Source organism: Echeneis naucrates, chromosome 23, assembly GCF_900963305.1.
Source record: "Echeneis naucrates chromosome 23, fEcheNa1.1, whole genome shotgun sequence".
Lineage (NCBI taxonomy): Eukaryota > Metazoa > Chordata > Actinopteri > Carangiformes > Echeneidae > Echeneis > Echeneis naucrates.
In genome coordinates, this window is record NC_042533.1 from 9,939,342 (window position 1) to 9,957,423 (window position 18,082).

Sequence of the window (18,082 nt, forward strand, 5' to 3'; positions counted from 1 at the left end):
ACTGTTATCGAAAAGACTTGAGTGGTCTTTTTTTTATTTGTAAATACAACAGTTATCATCAGAACATTTTATAGTGACTAACTTTTAGTCTACACTAAAATAATAACAGGAGAGCATAATGCAATGATAATAAATTAATGTTATATCCTGCTGACACCTAGGGGGAAAAAGTGTTTTCATTTTGACTTTTGTGGGATAAGTTAAGTGTAGGGGGACAAAGAACACATTTCACAGAAAACCTAACTTTGATAAAAATTTTATAACGTGCACTGCAGTGGACAACAGGACATCGCTGATGTCACACATAAAACATTCAAACTGCACAACTGCGTGCGTCAGGTGAGTCCGAAAGTATGGGATTAATCAAGCTAAAACTAATGTCCGCTACTGTGGACAAAAATGAATTAAAATCGTGAAATCTTGGACATTTCTTAAAGTACAGTGCTTGTGCACTGACCCAATTCAATTTACTTTTACTGCGTCTGAAACTGTGGCTCACAAAAGTGAATAACACCCTGGGCAATGTGTGTTTACTAATATTTGCTGTTCAATGAATCAATGTCTGCTCCCCTCTGATGCATCCACGGTTACAGTACATGTGCATATATCCCCAATGTACTATTGCTCTGATGGGCCTTTCTTTATTTGTTTGTTTTGGACCCCCAGGGCTGTGCCGGGGTCGAAGTGGCCGCCTGGGTGGGGCATAGCCTGCCTGTCCTGTGTAGCAAGAGTAAAGGAAGGAGAAAAAAAAATGCTGATTCAAATTCCCCACATCCTGATACAGACTAGCACGTCAGGTTGAAACTAATCTCCGTTAGTTATGACTAAATATCTCGAAGCGAAGAGCAATAAATAAATAAATAAATAAATAAAAAACCCGAGATGAATCAGATGTACTCAGTAGGCACCACTGTTCCGGTTCCACTCTTTGTTTAGAGCTTTGTGTCGTGTGTTGCGAGCGAGGATTGACAAAAAGGCGATGCATTGATTGTGTGACAGATGGGCTATTGTGCTAGATCTACGGCTCGCCACCAACATGACCTCCGGCGTCACACGTCGGGTAGTGCGTACGGGTGGGAGTTGTCTGCTGAAACGCATTGTTGTGTTGGGGGACGAGCCCGTCCGTAGTGCTGCTGCTGTTTTGTGCTGCTCCAGGTCGCCTGTAGCTAGCGAGAGTGACTTCCAGCCCATGAATGGTCCACAAAGCAATTAACTGTGCAGAACTCCACATTGAAACCTCACGGGCACCAAGGAGGCCTCCTTTTCTTTTATTACCAACTAAAAAAGAGCCCAGTATCGCCCGTTGGATGAGAACATTGCGTGCGGACTCAGAGCAGCTTAGCAGGCCGTGTCGCCATTGCTTTGTAAGGCTGCTGGCTAGCTATCGTCCTCCTCAGCTAGCAAAACTGTTCGTGCATCCGAGGTACGTGCTTTGGTTTTATTTTGCCTTTTTTGCGTGGCGTGTTTGCTGACGACAATGCATCGGCTGCATCTGCGTTGTGTGTGTCCGATGTCCCACATGTGGTAGGAATCAACCAGCGTCGTTTTTTTTAAATAGCCCTTGTTTTCTTTGACGCCATTTGCTCGCTTTGCGGGGTGGCTAGCTCCCCTGGCTAGTTAGCTGGCTGGCTAATGTTATTGTTAGCAACTCGGTCACTTTGACTGTGAGTCCTTAGTGGAAAAAGCAAAACGCAGCTCTGCGCCAAATGGGAAAGTGCAAAACTCTGCGCAGTCCTATTTAAAATGCTCAATCCGGAAACCTCCCACGTCAGTGAAATATCCCAGCTCACTGACAAAAGTGCTTTCAAGAGCTGGCTGCTACGTTACAGCTAAAAACATTGATGCTTACTGAGGGTTGAGGCTTTTGCATCAGTGAAACTTGCACCATATCTTTACTTTCTTAATGTAATTAAATCAGTTCCTTCTTAAATAATAATGCAGTCAGATCTACTTCCAATATTTTGCTTTAGAAGCCCAATAAAGATTAAAATAAAAACTCAGTCCTCTGTGGAAACCAGATACATTTTCATAGCAAATACATTAACTGGACTATTAAGTATCTCACACTTAAGGGAAACATTATTTTGATAAACATATATCATGCTGTTATTGAAAAGCTAGTTTTATTATTGTAAGAATGTTTAGTCCTGGAAATGTGAAAATACATCCTCTTCTCTGTGGACCTTGATCTTACTTGTGTGACCATGAAAGACGTGCAATCTCTAACCCCAAAACTGTATCTCCACAGCAACACGGAGCGGCAAGATGAAGAAGAAAGCTCGGCAGCACCGTATTGCGGTGCCGCAGAGGCCGCCATCTCCCATCAAGCCTTCCCCAAACAAGCAGATTTTGACTTACGCCCAAGCACAGCGCATGGTGGAATTTGAGATTGATGGTCGCATTCATCGGCTCAGCATATATGATAAGTTGGACGTGATCTCAGATGATGACCCCATGGTGCAGGAGATGATGGAGTGCACCAGCAATAAAGAAAATGCAGAGAAACCACAGCAGCAGGTCCTCCTGAGGTCAGTGAGGTTAAAAAACAACCAGGAGAAGAAAAACGCTGCGCTGGGAATCACTGGTCACGGGGAAGGAGCTGGCCATCATGCCAGTGGTAACGCAGGACCAAAGCTTCCAGAGCCCAAGTTCCGTACAGTAGAATATAACCTTCCAGCAGTTCCTAAGCGTCCAGCTGCCTTTTATAAATACATAGAGAAAACTGACGAAGAGCTGGATGAGGAGACGGAATATGACATGGATGAGGAAGATTACGCCTGGCTAGATTTGGTCAATGAGAAACGTCGAAGCGAAGGGGTCAGTCAGGTCTCTCACAATGTTTTTGAGTTTCTTGTTGACCGCTTTGAGAAAGAATTGTATTTGGAAAGCCTGGATCAACGCAGTGAAAAGCAAGCTCCGATTGATGAGGATGCTGTCTGTTGCATCTGCATGGATGGTGAGTGTCACAACAGCAATGCAATCTTATTTTGTGACATGTGCAATGTGGCTGTGCATCAGGAATGCTACGGTGTCCCTTACATTCCTGAGGGCCAGTGGCTGTGCAGACACTGCCACCAGTCACCCACTCAGCCCGCAGACTGTGTCCTTTGTCCCAACAAGGGAGGAGCAGTCAAAAAGACAGAGGATGACCGCTGGGGCCACGTGGTGTGCGCCCTCTGGGTCCCAGAGGTTGGCTTTTCCAACACCACTTTCATTGAACCCATTGATGGTGTCGGCCACATACCTCCAGCCCGCTGGAAGCTCACATGCTACCTCTGCAAGGAAAAAGGTGTTGGGGCATGCATTCAGTGCCACAAAGCCAACTGTTACAGCGCCTTTCATGTCAGCTGTGCACAAAAGGGTGGCCTCTTTATGAAGATGGAACCAATCAAAGAGGTAACCGAAACAGGAGAGCCCACCTTCTCTGTGAAAAAGACAGCCTACTGTGGAGCTCACACACCTAATGGGTGTGTAAGGAGGCCTCTTACAATTTATGACCACGTCAAACTCAAAAATGGACTATGTAAGAAAGTGGCCAAGGGGAGAGCTGCTGGTCAAGGAAAGTCAAAAGGAAAGCTGAAGAAAAAGAGTAAGAGCAAGAGGTCTGAGCCTGACGTTGAGGAAGAGGCAGCAACCCCTGCGACTGTGCCTACTTTTCCTGCTCACAGGTACTTAGTTGCTTTCTGAGTCTGTGAAGATTGGCATCAGCAATTTATAGTTATAGATCTACTAAGCCTTGGTATTGAAGGGTGTACCGGCTGACACTGGCTAATATTTACATTCTGCACTCATCTGCTTGTTATTGTGGACAAGATAAAGTTTGCGTTAATTCTGCCTGTTTCTAGGTTTAGTTGTGAAGTTTAAAATTACCATGAGATGGACAACCAAAGCCAATCCACAGCCATTTATGTCATCTGTTCTCTAAAACTTAACCGCATAACAGCTAACAGCAGCTTGTGATATTTGGGGTAGACATGTTGCCATTGCTTTCTGGATCTCTCTGTCTAAAAATTGTCTTCCTGGTTCCCCAAGGTTACAAACTATTCTGAACCAGGTGTCAATCCAGAAGAAAAAAGCATTTGTGGAGCTGGTCCTAAATTACTGGACACTAAAGAGGCAATCCAGGAACGGACTTCCCCTCATCAGACGTCTTCAGACAAGCCTGCAGTCTCAGAAGAATGTGCAACCGGTTTGTTCATCAGTCAGTCAACCTCAGAAGACTTTCAGTCTTCATTTTGTTTTTTACCTCAGTAGTTTGTAGAACTTCATGTGTTATTCACACAGCCACCAATTTCAGGTATTCGCAAAACCGTAATAGTTTTAAATGTATGTTCATCAGGACTTTGTTACTGTTTTGAAAAAGATGTTTGATAATGTGTGTTGACATGTTGGTGTGGATCTGTGGGCCATAAATTAATAGTTTACTTGACTTTATGGATATTGGTTGTCCATAAAGCCTTTATGCAAATTGTTCAATTTCTATTCTGTTATCTACTTTAATGTATGTATGTTTATTTCAATGTCCTCTTCAGAGGCAGAGTGAGGAGGAGAGCAGGGCATTAAAGGACCAATTGAAGGAATGGCACCGTCTCCGTCATGACCTGGAGAGGGCCCGTCTGCTGCTAGAGTTAATCCGCAAGAGGGAGAAGCTCAAGAGAGAAGAGGTAGGAGTGGGTGGACAGAGTCTCCTGAATATTCATATTGCACCAATGGACAAAAAAAAAAATCTGTAAAATAAGTTAACCAACCTGATCTTCTAAAGTTTCTCTTTGTATTGTGTTGTAGATGAAGCTACAGGAGACCCTCCTAGAGATGCAGCTGACACCCTTCAGTATTTTACTTAGAGCTCTTTTGGATCAGCTTCAGACAAAAGATCAAGCCAGGATCTTTGCCCAGCCAGTTGATGTCAATGAGGTGAGCTTTGCAACAAAAATATGATTTTATTTTATTTTTTGATGTTTTCCACATATTGACTGCTAAATCTTCCTCTCTAAGAATATGAATGTGTGTGAAAACTGTTATTTTGTGCACAGAACAGTTTCACAGTATATACCCGTAAAGGATATTTATGGGTTTTTGTTATGTGGGATTTTTTATCTGAGATTTACTTTCTTCATTGTTGGCACATTTTACCATTTTATCATAACTTTAAGAAATGATGATTAGGATTTAAGTGAGCACAAGGCAACATTCAGAGAGACTTGCTGGTTCATATTTCAATAGAGCCTCTGGCATTTTGCTGCTTGGTTGTTGTTGGGATGAAAGCCCACAGCTGGATGCTGGGTCTATTTGCTTGTTTTTCTGCCTGATTTGCTACTAAGCTGGTTAGTAACAGTTTTTTAATGCCATTAATTATAATGTGGATTTTAGTGTAAGTCATGCACAGATGTATGAACTCACAGTTTCCCCCAAACCAACTATACACATGTTCTGAACTAATATGAGGTCTGCTAATATTTAAGAGTTCAGACACAACAAACATCATTAAGACATCAGACTACTTTTACTTAGTGAGAAGGAACCTTGTTTACTTTTTGGTCTATTAAAAGTTACAGTTACTCATATCACTTTAACACTCAAACACCCTCTTAATTCACCAAGCGGTGACTGAAGGGACTGAGGTCATAAATCCACCCCCGCCTTGTGTAGACAGGCCAGAGAAATGTGATGTGCTGGTAACTGGAATGTGTAACTTGAGCTCAAGGGTTGCTGGTAGATGGTGACTTCTTTAAAAGGTGAAAGGTTCTTACCTCTGGAGGCCCGGCTAGCTCAGTCGGTAGAGCATGAGACTCTTAATCTCAGGGTCGTGGGTTCGAGCCCCACGTTGGGCGTGACTTTTAGAAGACGAATGCATTTAATAGCTGGCATTTTTTCTGTTTATCTTTCCACGTGCAGAAAGTGCTGTTAGTAAAATTTTTCCTCAGGTTAAAGATTTTGTACTGTTGTACAAAAGTATGGAACACTGTTGCTGCACTCTTAACCTAAAATGTTCAAATAACTCTTGAGAATGACGACTAATCATGCAACATACAAAATTTCTTTTGCATGTGTGAATGAATGTAATAATAATTCATTAAATGTGGTGCTTACTGTAGGTGCCAGACTACCTTGATCACATCAAACACCCCATGGACTTCTCCACCATGCGGCAGCGAATCGATGCCCAGGCTTATAACAACTTTGAACAGTTTGAGAATGACTTCAACCTCATTATTGAAAACTGCATGAAGTATAATTCCAAGGACACCTATTTCTACCGGGCTGCTGTCCGCCTCCGAGATCAGGGTGGGGCTCTGCTCAGAAAGGCCCGGCGTGATGTGGAGAAAATTGGCTTTGACACAGAAAGTGGCATGCATCTTACAGAGGCTCCAGAAATCAAAGCACCACCATCCTTTTCTTGGGAGGACGGTAAGGGGACCATTCTTTGTCATATGTAGTTTGAGCCAAGGCAGGTAACTGTTGGATCACTGATAAAATTGTTAAATTATTTCCACAGTTGACCGCCTACTCGTACCAGCCAATCGAGAGCATTTGTCTCTGGACAAGCAGCTGCAGCAACTACTGGAGAAATTTGACCTGACCTGTGCCATGAAGTCAAGCCCCTCTCGTAGCAAAAGGCTCAAGCTGCTCAAAAAGACCATCAATGATGTTCGCAATGAAATGACCCTAAAAAGAGTTCTACCCTCCCACCACTGTCCTTCCTCAACAACTCCCTCCACATCAGCACCATCCTCATCAGGTCCAGAAATTAGTAGGCCTAAAGAAGAGAGACTGAAGCCCAATGGACATCTTCCAGATGATGAGGGTATGTCTGAATTTTTTTCATTCTCTGGCTGATGCTGAGCTTGTCACAGAGCCTCTGATTTTTAAAGAGAAACACATATGTTCAATACCCTGAAACTCATGCCAGAGGTCAGAGATTAGGCCCTTGCCCCAGACGTAACCTCACAGAGCAAAACAGTCGCATGACACAGACGTTTCCATATGCACAGAAATACATCTTTGTCATCTTTGCTGCTTTGCATGGTTCATTCATAGTGCAGTTACAGCCCCTGACAAAATGATGATTCAGTCAAATTTGCAGGCTGGTATGTGACCATTACCAAACCTTTCCCTGTTGTATGGAGGAGAACATCTGTGGAAAAAACACGACAGAACTGTTGGTATTTGATCAAATCTAATGTGGCAAAAAATTCCCAATTATTTTGCAAACCTAGCACAAGGCTCAAATCCTTCTTTATTGTCTTATAAATGGAATTATTGTAACTTCGGGGACATTGACACACACACACACACACACACTTTAGATTTGTTATGGCACCATTAAAGTAGGTCTTAATTGGCACAGAATGGGTTGGGCAAATATTATGAGGTCTATAAAAGTTTGAAGTTCATTGCAGATTGAGCAATATACAGGTTTGTGTCCAGACTACTCTGTGGATTCAGTTATTGTTTGTGTTTTGTTCACCGTTTTGTCATTGAAATAATAGCAGTTGAGGGTTAAATCCCAATCTTAAACAATTAAATATTTATTCAGGAAAAGTTTTAAGTGTAAGACACATAATTGCTTAAGAGGTTTAGTTAAACATAAAATGTAACTTTTTATTCCACAGAACCAGACAGTCATAACTTAAGGTTTATAAGGAAGAAGGTGGTTATGCCCTGGCTGTAGAGAAGTTTTACTAAATGCTAACACCACACTTGTGTCTTCTTGGAAGTGATCCCTGAATAGGCCTGAGCAATGATTATTTTTCACCACCAAAAAGAAAAAAACTTACCAGTTAATATTTCCAAACTTGTTAATAACACAGCAGTTGTGTTGTGTCATACACCGTGTCTCTGCAGAGGCTTCCTGAAGCTTTAACTTGCAGCACTGGCTGAGTCGCATTACGTCTGATGAAGCGAGCATTATAATGATCTAGTGCAGGAAAAAGAAAGGGGAAAAAGTCATTTTGCTCTCATTTTTTATTTATAAAAGTGCCTCAATGTGATGCTAAATAGCCCCTAGTTTTACTTATATGACAAACCCAAAAGCCATATGATGTTATGCAGTGGCAGCATTTCTGCAGACACAAGGACAGAATGTGGATGTTCCAGCATATTACTGTGGCTAATGGCATTCTACTGTAGGTCATTTTTTGTGTTTGTCATGGACTTTTGTTATGTTTATATTTTTACTTTTTATGAATAGGTTTTTCTGCAGCTATCGTTACCATAAAACGTATTATAGACAATTTCTATGGTGCATTAAAGCCTGAATAATACACGGTACAAAAAGAAAAGAAGTGTGGTGCATAATAAACAATAACCATGAAAACAGCCTTTGTGCTGCCATCGTCAGAATAATCTGTGTTCTACTTAGTAGGTTAAATTATTTTGATTCAACTTAGAATTACATCTTTAAACTTGGTTTTCTCTTTCTCCTGCCTACAGGAGACAAGTCTCTTCCTCCTAAACTGGAGCCCTCTGATTCTATACCACCGCTCATCCACTCAGACACAGATCCTGAGCCCCCGACCCTCAAACCAATCGATGCAGGTCCAGACTGTGATGACAAGACCCACAGCAAACGAGTCAAATTTGATCAGGATATCCCAGACCTACTCTCCTCTACCCCACGCCTCAATGGCCACTCACGTGACTGCCTCCCAAACTCTTTGCTAGATGGAGATGTGAGCGTTGTGGCCACGTCCACCCTTGCAGAGCCCACAGGAACCGTTAACCGCCGAACCGCTGTGCTCTTTCGCAAATCAAAGGCCTCCAGTCCGCACAAGCCCCCGAGGAGCGGAGATGAAGCAGCTGACAGCACGGATAGAAAAGAAGGTGGCGAAGATGAAGGGGAAGATGAAGATGATGCACAGTTAGGTTCCAAGTCCTTCCTCTCTGTGGTCATACCCAGGCTGGAGACGCTACTTCACAGCAAGAAGAGGAAACACAGTGGCAGCCAAGAAAGCGAGGAGGATGGGGGAGGAGAGGGAGAGCATGAAGCGGAGGGAGAGTCTCCTGTGAAACGACTTGACACTGGTAAGACGTGAAAGTGAAAAATAGGTTGATAAAGTTTGGCTTTTAAAATGAACCATGTGTTACGTCTGGCCAGGCAGTGAAATCAGTAGTTTATGTGTCTCACCACAAACTGTGAACTTTCTCCAGTTTTTCCTTGGCTTAATATTATTTTTGAGTGCCAGTATGTGAAAATTTGATTGATTTGACTGATGAAATTAAATCAAATAAATACTACTACGCTCTGTTGCTAACCGCTGAAACTGACAGGGCAAACATCACAATTAGCTGTTACAGTGTTTACAAGTCATCACAGTCACCTTCCAAACAGCACAGCAGTCTGTAGCTACACAGACTTGTTTGCTCTTTTACATCTGTTTGCTTAAATTAGATTAGAGGTTGGCTGGGCAACCTGCTGCTGATGTGAATAGAACAACATTTGACAGATTCGGTGCAGCATAATGTTGATTGGCTGTGACTTTGTGCTGTGTGTTCTCTCAGGTCTGTCAAGTGGTTTCCTGGAAGTAGAGGAAGAGAAGGAGCTAGAAGAGCCAAGCAGAACCAGTAGACCTGTGGAGCCACGAAGACGCTGTGCTTCTGAGTCCTCCATCTCTTCATGTAGCAGCCTGCCAGGAAGCACCAGGTAATCCACAAAGGGAAACAAATGTTTGTTCTTTTTTGGCAATTTTGTAACTGGGGATCAGCAGCAAAACATGAATGGAGCAACCATGACTAATATACGCCGGCCCACTAAAGGCAGAGCCTAACAAGCTGTTGTTCAGTGCTGTAGAGCTCCACAAACTCAAAATGCATCCACTTAAAAGTGGAGGGAGACTCAACTTTATGCAAATATGCTCAGACGCTGCAAGTGGCAACCAATGAAGAGCCAATTACAATTATTTTGATTCCAGTGGAAATGGAGTCACACAATTGTTTCCTAGAGAGCAAACTTTTTGAACTTTAAATAAAATGGATTAGCAGCCAATTATTGCCTATTATTGCCTAGCTCTATGTCTTTAATGAGTCAGTGGTAAATAAAACCAAAGAATGACCTGTCCAGTTGATGCAAATTGTATAAATGCCATGCTCAACTCTCCACATGCCCGGAACACCTGTTTCATAGCAGCGTCTGTTCCATCCCTCAATTAGGTGCCATCGCTGCCTCAAATTTGTAACTAAACTTTCCTGCTTGTTTGTCCTCTGTCTTGTTTCCAGCACCATTCTCAGTCTTCCGAAATGTGGGAAGGGGAAGCCTGCCCTGGTCCGGAGAAACACTGTGGACGATAAGAGCGAATTAATCGCCTGTATCGAAACCGGAAACTTTGCAAAAGCAGCACGAATCGCTGCTGGTGAGTCAAAACAAACTGCACGCATTAAACAAATGAATCAGCACTTGAAATAAACTTATTTGTGAGCTAGAGCATTTTGTACATCTCATACAATAAACATGTTTTGCAAGGAATTCAAGAACCCCCTCTCAGCCATGAGGATCTGGTGATTTTCTTTGCACACAAACTTGACCTTTGGGTTTTGGAGACAAACTTAGGCATTGGAATTATCACTGAAACACTACTTTTTGTCATTTGAAATGAAACACAACTAGCACAGAATAATGAATGAAAATCATTTAGGTACCGCTATCAGGGGGATTTCTGATCTAATTATGATTTAAAACAAAACACATTTATTGTAGACTGTTGCAGTCTTGCCCACTTGGCTTATAAGAAACCAATACAGTAGTAGAAGTAGTAATATTAATAGCAGTGCATGTTTCCAGATGTCTGCAACTCTTAGGTTTCTAAAAAAGCCTTAAATTATATCATGTAATGTCTGAAAGGTGCAGTTATTTGACCTGTTTGGCTGGACACTATATTTCTTTCAGACTTCAGTATCAATCTGGTCTTAGGAATTTCATTTGACTGAACTTGCAGACACCTGATATTTATGACAAACAGGTTTGGAAATAAACAGCAGCTACAGCCAAGTTCTTGTGGCTTTTGGCAGTGACCAGTGAGTCTTTGTGCTTTATCCGCCACCATGGCAAGTAACCAGTCAGCATCTGGAGATTATTCCCTTGCCTGAAATTCATATTTGGCAGATTAAACAGTGCAAGTGGTTGGTAAATTTTAATATCTGTCATTCACAATGGCTCTTAAATAGAAAAGTTCATTTCCCACCCCGATTTGCTGTTTGCTATTCACTTAAAGCATGGCTTTGGAGATGTGTTTAAACCCACACATAACTTGTTTGGTGTTGTTCCCGCTTCCATAGAGGTTGGCAACAGCAATATCTGGATGCCCGCTAGTGCTGCAACAGTTGCATTGGAACCCCTAAAGCTAGTTTGGGCCAAATGTAGTGGATACCCTTCCTACCCAGCTTTGGTGAGTGTTTGTGGGAGAGAAAGCATGACACTCATTGACTAAAGTCTCTTTCTCACTGACATTTTGTTGTCATCTCTTCAATTTGGGACACATTGGGAGTTAATTATGACACTCTTGTCTCACATGATGAAGCAATAGTTTCACTACAGCTGTTCCTTTCGGAGACAACTGCCCAATTTTCAGCTAATTTTCAGTAATCGTCTGTGCTTTTCCTCTAGGTGGCAGCCTTTCACTTTTTTGAATTTGACCTTAGCATGAAAGGACAAATTACTGCCACAAGCTGCATGCATTTGTGTCTGTGGGTGTGTGTGTGTTTGTACTGCATACTGTAGACATCGTAATGCTTGACTAATTCTGAGTGACTTGACTAACCCCCTCCTGTATTTTTGCAATGCGTTTCAATTTGTGAGCATGTGTACGTAACCCCACACTTGCCTCCCCTGCTGTGTGTAGATCATCGACCCCCACATGCCACGTGTGGGCTGCCAGCACAACGGGGTGTCCATTCCCATGCCCCCCATGGACGTGCTCCGCATAGGAGAGCAGATGCAGTACAAAGCCGAAGAGAAACTCTACCTCGTCCTCTTCTTCGACAACAAGCGCAGCTGGTGAGTGCTGCCGTCGGAAGAAGTGATTCAAGCTGCCACAGGTTTCTAAACCTGTCAACCTGTCAATCAGCTGATCATTATTCTCCTGTGGTTGTGTCACAACAAAACAAGTGACATGCACTTCAGGAGCAATAGGAAAATTTCCCCCTGAACTCATTACCAGGAAAATGTTTTTTAGTCTGTAGGCAGGAAGAGGCCGTACACACCTTTTTATCTGATATGTATTCCATGTTTTAATGGCTGGTTTTAGATTATATTCTTTAACAAACCATGTTTACATTAAATGTTATTCCACTAACATTTTCAAACGTTTTACCTTTCCTAACTGAGATATGTCCTATTTTCCTGGAAAGAAAAACTTGCAGGAACCTGTGCTTATGCTTGTGTATATGAACTTTAATATAAAGAAAGCGTATCAATACCTCAGTGATGCCACCATCGTACTGGTTCAACCCAAAACTTAAGTCAGTTCTTATACAGCAGATCAGTGTGGCAGAAAGTCCCTCATATCTGCAGTAGCCTAGTCAGATATGCATAAAACTAACTTCTCCTCTTGCTGATTTATTGGCAGATGACTCAAGAAGAGCATTCCGTCACAATAATAATAGGAATGGAAGCATTTAAGGATTATTATTTTTTCTATTTCTGTCAGTGTTCTAGTTGAATGCCAGGAATGACTGTTGGCATATTTGTAACCAAGTCAAACTTTTTTTAATCTGCATGCTCACGAACTGAAGCCCACCCCAATCAATGATCATCATGGCAACATTTTAAAGTCAGAAATGTATTCATTACTGTAAAAAAAAAAAAGTTATTTCTTGCAGTCCCTTGATACATTTAATGGCAGTTCAGCTATGGAACAACATATTTTTTTCTGATTAGGCATGAATTTGGCCTGATTTTTGGAGAAGAAAGTGGCTTTATCAGACATGCAGTGCTCCACGAGAAGTCACTATGCAAAATGGAAAGAAGATATTGCTAAAAAAGGAATTTCTTTTCACGTCAAACATAATATATTATTCTAAGACAAATAGCTGCTACATAAAAAATATACGACAACGTGATCTAATAAATCTGAATAACAGAATTAACTCAAATAACAAAAAGAAATCTGTGTTTTATTACCAATTATCCGCAGTTCTGTAAAATCAATCAAATTTTTTGTGAAAAGTAATAAAACATGAAAAAAAAAAAAGTTGAAGGGAGAAAACTTTCAGTCGTAGACACTGTTAAGATGATGTAATGCCAGTTCTCACTCTTCCCCTTCAGGCAATGGCTTCCTAGATCAAAGATGGTTCCTCTTGGGATGGACAAGACCATAGACAAGATTAAAATGATGGAGGGACGCACATCCAGCATCCGTAAGGCTGTCCAGATCGCCTTCAGCCGTGCCATGAACCACCTGAGCATAGTGCAGGACGAGCCAGTCAGCGACCTCAGCGACGTGGACTGATGACATTCGCTGGCTCTCTCCCCTCACACACAAAAACACACACTTGTACCTCTCCTGTACCAAATACCACCCCTCCCTTCTCTTCTCTCTGTCTCTGCAGGAGACTCAAATGTTTACTGGGCACCTGCTGTAACAGGTGGTGTCTTCTCCTCATCCATTCCTACTCGTACACACTCCTACCATGTGCCGATGGGATACGGCTGCTGCTGAATGTGAATGTGTGTGTCTACTCCACCTCCAGGCTTGTAACTGTGCTCAGAGACTGCTCCCATTTTGTCACTCCCATCCTCACTCCACTAGTCATCACTCCCACCTTCATTTATGACATAATGGCAAAAAACTTTAGAGATTGTTTCTGTACAGTTTGGTGTCAACAATTGGTAGCAAGACAGAAAAAAAAAGTGACACCAGTTGTTACAATTTGGCTACAGCCAATTAAGTTTTTCCACTCTGACTGTTACTTTGGCAATTGCCAATCATCATTTCTGTTACAGGTTACTGAAAAAGAAGCAACCAGTTGCTGGTGCAGTCGTTAAACGATTAAAAATGTACACTTCCTGTATACATTCAGTTGCACTGAATCAACTGATGATTCAACCACAGCTTACGTTTATATCAAGGTCTCGTTTATATACTGAAGTCATCTCCATTTACGAATCTTATTTTGTATTTAAACTGTAAATAATCTGTACAGCTGCCTGACACTAACTTATTTTGTAGTTTTGACATAAATGGGTACTGTACAGAAGTTTTCTTAGTATTTATACTTGATACATTCTTGGCACTAAGGTGTGAGTGCTGTTTTGCCAATGCTGTATGATCAAGAAGAATAAAAAAAAAAAGGCATAAGCCTTAGTATTAAGAAGATTAGGGCTAAATGTCATGTTTCTGAAAAGTATGAAGTATTCCCTTTTTCATTTTCTTTTTAAGTTATTGAAGTTTATAATCGTAAGCTTCCATTTGGCATTAATCCTTTTTGTATAAAAATAGTTTTAGTATATTTTTGTTCATATATATTTATATGATTTGAATACAATTATACAATATGTAAGTCTCTGAAGCTCATACAGGCAGTCTGATGTTGTGGACACAGAACGTATATTGTTCTCAAGAAACCAAAAATGTTGCTACCCAGATGTTTTTTCCTGATTAATTTTTCTGAGTGATGTGTGAAATTGTTGCCAAAAAAAGAAAAAAAGGTGTATTTTTATGTGATACATTTGACTGTTACTTGGTTTTGCTGTAGTTGTAGGGAGATGTGCCTGCGTTAACTTATTGTAAAGTATTTGCATTACTTTATTTTCAAGGAAAGACGTGCAAACTGATTGTGGTAAAGTGGCACATTTTGTGGTGGATACTTGCCTTCTTTTTAAGTAACCTTTTCTAATTTTTTTTGTAGATGTAGACTTCCAAGACATTTCATTTTATACTATTGCTTATTTTTTTCTGGGTAGCATTGGGTAGTTTTGCTATATTTCTTTTGTACTTAACTGTAGTAGTTTTTTTAATCAGGTCATATGGAATATTGCTGGGACTGGTTTTTTTTGTAGCAAAACAAAAATAAACTACAAATATTAATGCAGCTTTTTTTTTTTAAGTAATCTTTCTTAGTGAAAAGAGCTGAAACACTTATTCATAATTCTCTTTTTGATTCAAATTAAACAGCTCAACTCACTGTGCAATTACCAAAAGGCTCTAAATTGAAAAAGTCTAATCAAGTTGATAATAAAACTATATGTGTACACTCCTTCGTGGTTGGCAGAGGCCAGACTCTAATGTAGACTACCACTTGCCATATGGCACTATACCATGCTTATTGTCCACTTATGGATTGCCAGCTTCATAATGTGGGTTGAAAAGATGGGCGAGGTTATGAAACTGTGACAATTTGATCTTACATGAGTATCAAATAGATTAAAAAAAAAAAAAAAAATCCAAATGTATAGAAACAAATTGTTATTTTAAATCTGGCTTCTGTGTATAATTCTCTGAAATTGCAAGTAAAGCTGAGTTAATGAGGATTAATTTCCACAGTTACCAGTAAACAGACGAGAAGGTTATATAGCTAGTTTAAAGAGCCTCCTGAGATGCTTTAATGACATGAAATCATTATAGTTTTCACTCCTCAGTTTGCAAGTGCTTTCCAGCAGATTTTCAGTATATCAGTACTGGCTGTGCAAGCGTTAGCCTGATTAACTGTCTGTGATCTGTGATTTAAACTAACAATCCTAAACAGTACTTTGATGTATTATCAGTAAAATGCACGTAACGTGATCATGGCTGCTGTAAAATTAGTTCTTTTACTCATGCATCGATATGCAATTTATTTTATTTATAGTTTTGCCTATTTGGACCTTTTAAAAAGATTTAACAAAAATTTCGAAGGAGAGATAAAAATTAGGTTTACACCGAACACACCTATAAACGTGAAAATGTAAAATAATAATAAATAAAGCTGGGGGGGTCGGGGGGATGTTCTAAAAAACAAAAAAGATAAATTAATTCATCATGAGTTGAACAGGAAGAGGCAGACATTTTGACTCCTTCCACAGGGAGGCGCTAGGGCTCCACACAAAAATCTCCATTTTGTCAGGAAGCTGTTTGCAAAGGCGACATACCTGAGCATCCACCTGCGGGGCTGGGCCCTACCTTCTTCCTCCCCCTCAGGCAAACATCAGCATTCAGCACATAAAACCGCTTTCATGGCTGTGTTCAAACCCTGAATGCACCGATTAGATGGAATGTCAATTAATGCTAAATCAGTTTGAGGACATGGCTGCTGGTTTTGGCGCCTTCTCTCCTCCAGCTCAGCTAAAAGTGCCTTAATGACAATCACTGGCCGCTCCTCTCCCTCCCTACATTTTCTTTTTTTCCCCCCTCGCAGAGAGTGACAGACAATTTAACCATTAATTGTTTTATTTGTTTATATGCTAATATTCAGATACTTGGCCAAACAAACATGGAGGCGTGTGAATGGAAACGCAGCTGTGTTGGCAGAAGCCTCACCGTCACACTTGTGGAGTTAGTTCAGGTTCATTCATAAGTGCACCCGAAAAGGCCAAAGCACGACACGCCTGAGATGCAAATCTGGCCGAAAACTGTTGAAATATGCAATTTTTACTTAAGCCAATCCATCATTTATTATTTCAAGCTACTGACATTCAGAGAGGTAAAGCAGGTTTATGGAGATTAAATGAGCCTGTAATGGCCTTGTGATATAGAAAGCCACCTTCAGGCCATGCTGAAAGACATCTCCCATCTTTATAAACAATTGGAGCTAATGTAGTCGCACATAAGCGCACAGCGGAGTCTCACCCCATCCCTCTCTCCTCTCTTTGTCTGTCTGTCTTCACCAGATACTAATTGTGTGGGGAGGTAAACACAGCAGTCAAGTGGAGAGGACGGCAAGTCAAGCGTGAATATCAATCTCCCTATTTCAGTGTCATCAGATGACTTTGACTGAGTTGAGATGGGCTCATTAGAGTGTTGGAGCAGGGTGCTGCAGGTGGCAATAACATCCAGGTGGAGGCCTCTTAAGATATGGAAGTCTGCAGAGCTCGCCAGTTAACAGGTGAACGAGCGTATGTGTGTGTGTGTGTGTGTGTGAGACAAGGCCCCGAATATGTATAATTCAACCCTCCTGCACAGAGGTGTCACCAGGGTACAGGGAGGAAATGTCCCATTCCACCACCTCTGCATTTATTCAAGTGCAGGCAGACACATGCGTCTGCACATAGCTCACAGCTGTAAATGTGTGTGCACTTATTCATGCATCTGGTTATTATGAATTTGGGCCATCAGTAGTTCTTTGGCTCCCACGTCTGGAAGTGACAGCAAAAAATGTCTGGGTTTGCATATTGGTGTCAGACTTGGCAACCAGTTCCAGATAACTTTTCCTCTGTCGCTGAGATTTTGGAAATAAGTAAAAAAAAAAAAAAAAAAACTTCAGACTTTTCTTGCCAGATAAACTCAGTGAACAATGAAACTGCTTTTGTTTTGCACCTGAGTCATTTGTTGTCAGTTTCCTGACAGCTGACACAGAATAGAGAAGCCGGGTCTTGTCAAATGCTTCTTGCATCATCAACAAGAACTACAGTTGTCAGATTCTTTCAGACAAAGAAGCTTCTTGATCAGGACTAAGGTAACACAAGTAGAACTGCTGAGTCAGCAACAAAATAATCAGCAACTATTGTATAATCAATTTACGATTAAGAGTATTTGTTTGTTCTGTTTTTATTCTTTTATTTGAGAGGGAGAGATAAACATTACTGTTTATCTACCTAAAATGAGTTTCCTTCTTGATAAATAAAGTATGTGTATATATAATATGCAGTAGCTGTGTTAACTAGCTTGTTATGAAATCCTAAATGTGAATATATTCACACTGAAGACTTCGCACTCTTTCCTGCCTGGTGACATTAATTGTCCCTCATTCTGTGAACATTTCATTCAAATTAAGCCTGACAAAGTTTGTTATTTGGGGACTTTGGGGTCGACACTAGAGCTTGGAATGGAGGTCTGTATTTGGAGATCCACTGGTAAACCTACCACTGGAGTTGTGGGGTTGAAGAGGTAAAGCATATTTTCACCTTGAGACAAACAAACACAAAAAAAACATACAAGCATAAAAAGTCATTGAA

The 18,082-nt window shown here is 41.0% G+C and overlaps 1 protein-coding gene and 1 non-coding gene across 3 annotated transcripts; both read left to right on the forward strand.

Moving 5' to 3' along the window:
- Window positions 1-834: 834 nt before the first annotated feature.
- brd1a (bromodomain containing 1a) lies at window positions 835-15,024 on the forward strand. 2 transcript variants are annotated; one of them, XM_029494770.1, is made up of 13 exons: window positions 835-1,423; window positions 2,249-3,668; window positions 4,033-4,201; window positions 4,533-4,664; window positions 4,786-4,914; window positions 6,096-6,408; window positions 6,497-6,805; window positions 8,434-9,024; window positions 9,502-9,643; window positions 10,216-10,349; window positions 11,272-11,381; window positions 11,835-11,989; window positions 13,259-15,024. In XM_029494770.1, exons 2-13 carry the CDS (start codon window positions 2,266-2,268, stop codon window positions 13,440-13,442), a joined length of 3,771 nt encoding a protein of 1,256 aa, XP_029350630.1. In that variant the 5' UTR covers window positions 835-1,423; window positions 2,249-2,265; the 3' UTR covers window positions 13,443-15,024. The 2 variants fall into 2 exon arrangements, with proteins under 2 accessions (XP_029350630.1, XP_029350631.1); XM_029494771.1 differs by having other exon boundaries at window positions 836-1,423; window positions 4,033-4,189.
- On the forward strand, window positions 5,759-5,831 carry trnak-cuu (transfer RNA lysine (anticodon CUU)). The gene has a single exon. It is a non-coding gene; the product is annotated as a tRNA-Lys (tRNA).
- Window positions 15,025-18,082: the final 3,058 nt, after the last annotated feature.

Excerpts from the sequence above, each read along its gene's own strand:
- brd1a (XM_029494770.1), top strand. The coding sequence starts at position 2,266 with ATGAAGAAGAAAGCTCGGCAGCACCGTATTGCGGTGCCGCAGAGGCCG. Across the intron at positions 4,202-4,532 it reads TGCAACCGGTTTGTTCATCA|AGGCAGAGTGAGGAGGAGAG; the intron begins GTCAGTCAACCT and ends TGTCCTCTTCAG. Across the intron at positions 9,644-10,215 it reads AGCCTGCCAGGAAGCACCAG|CACCATTCTCAGTCTTCCGA; the intron begins GTAATCCACAAA and ends TCTTGTTTCCAG.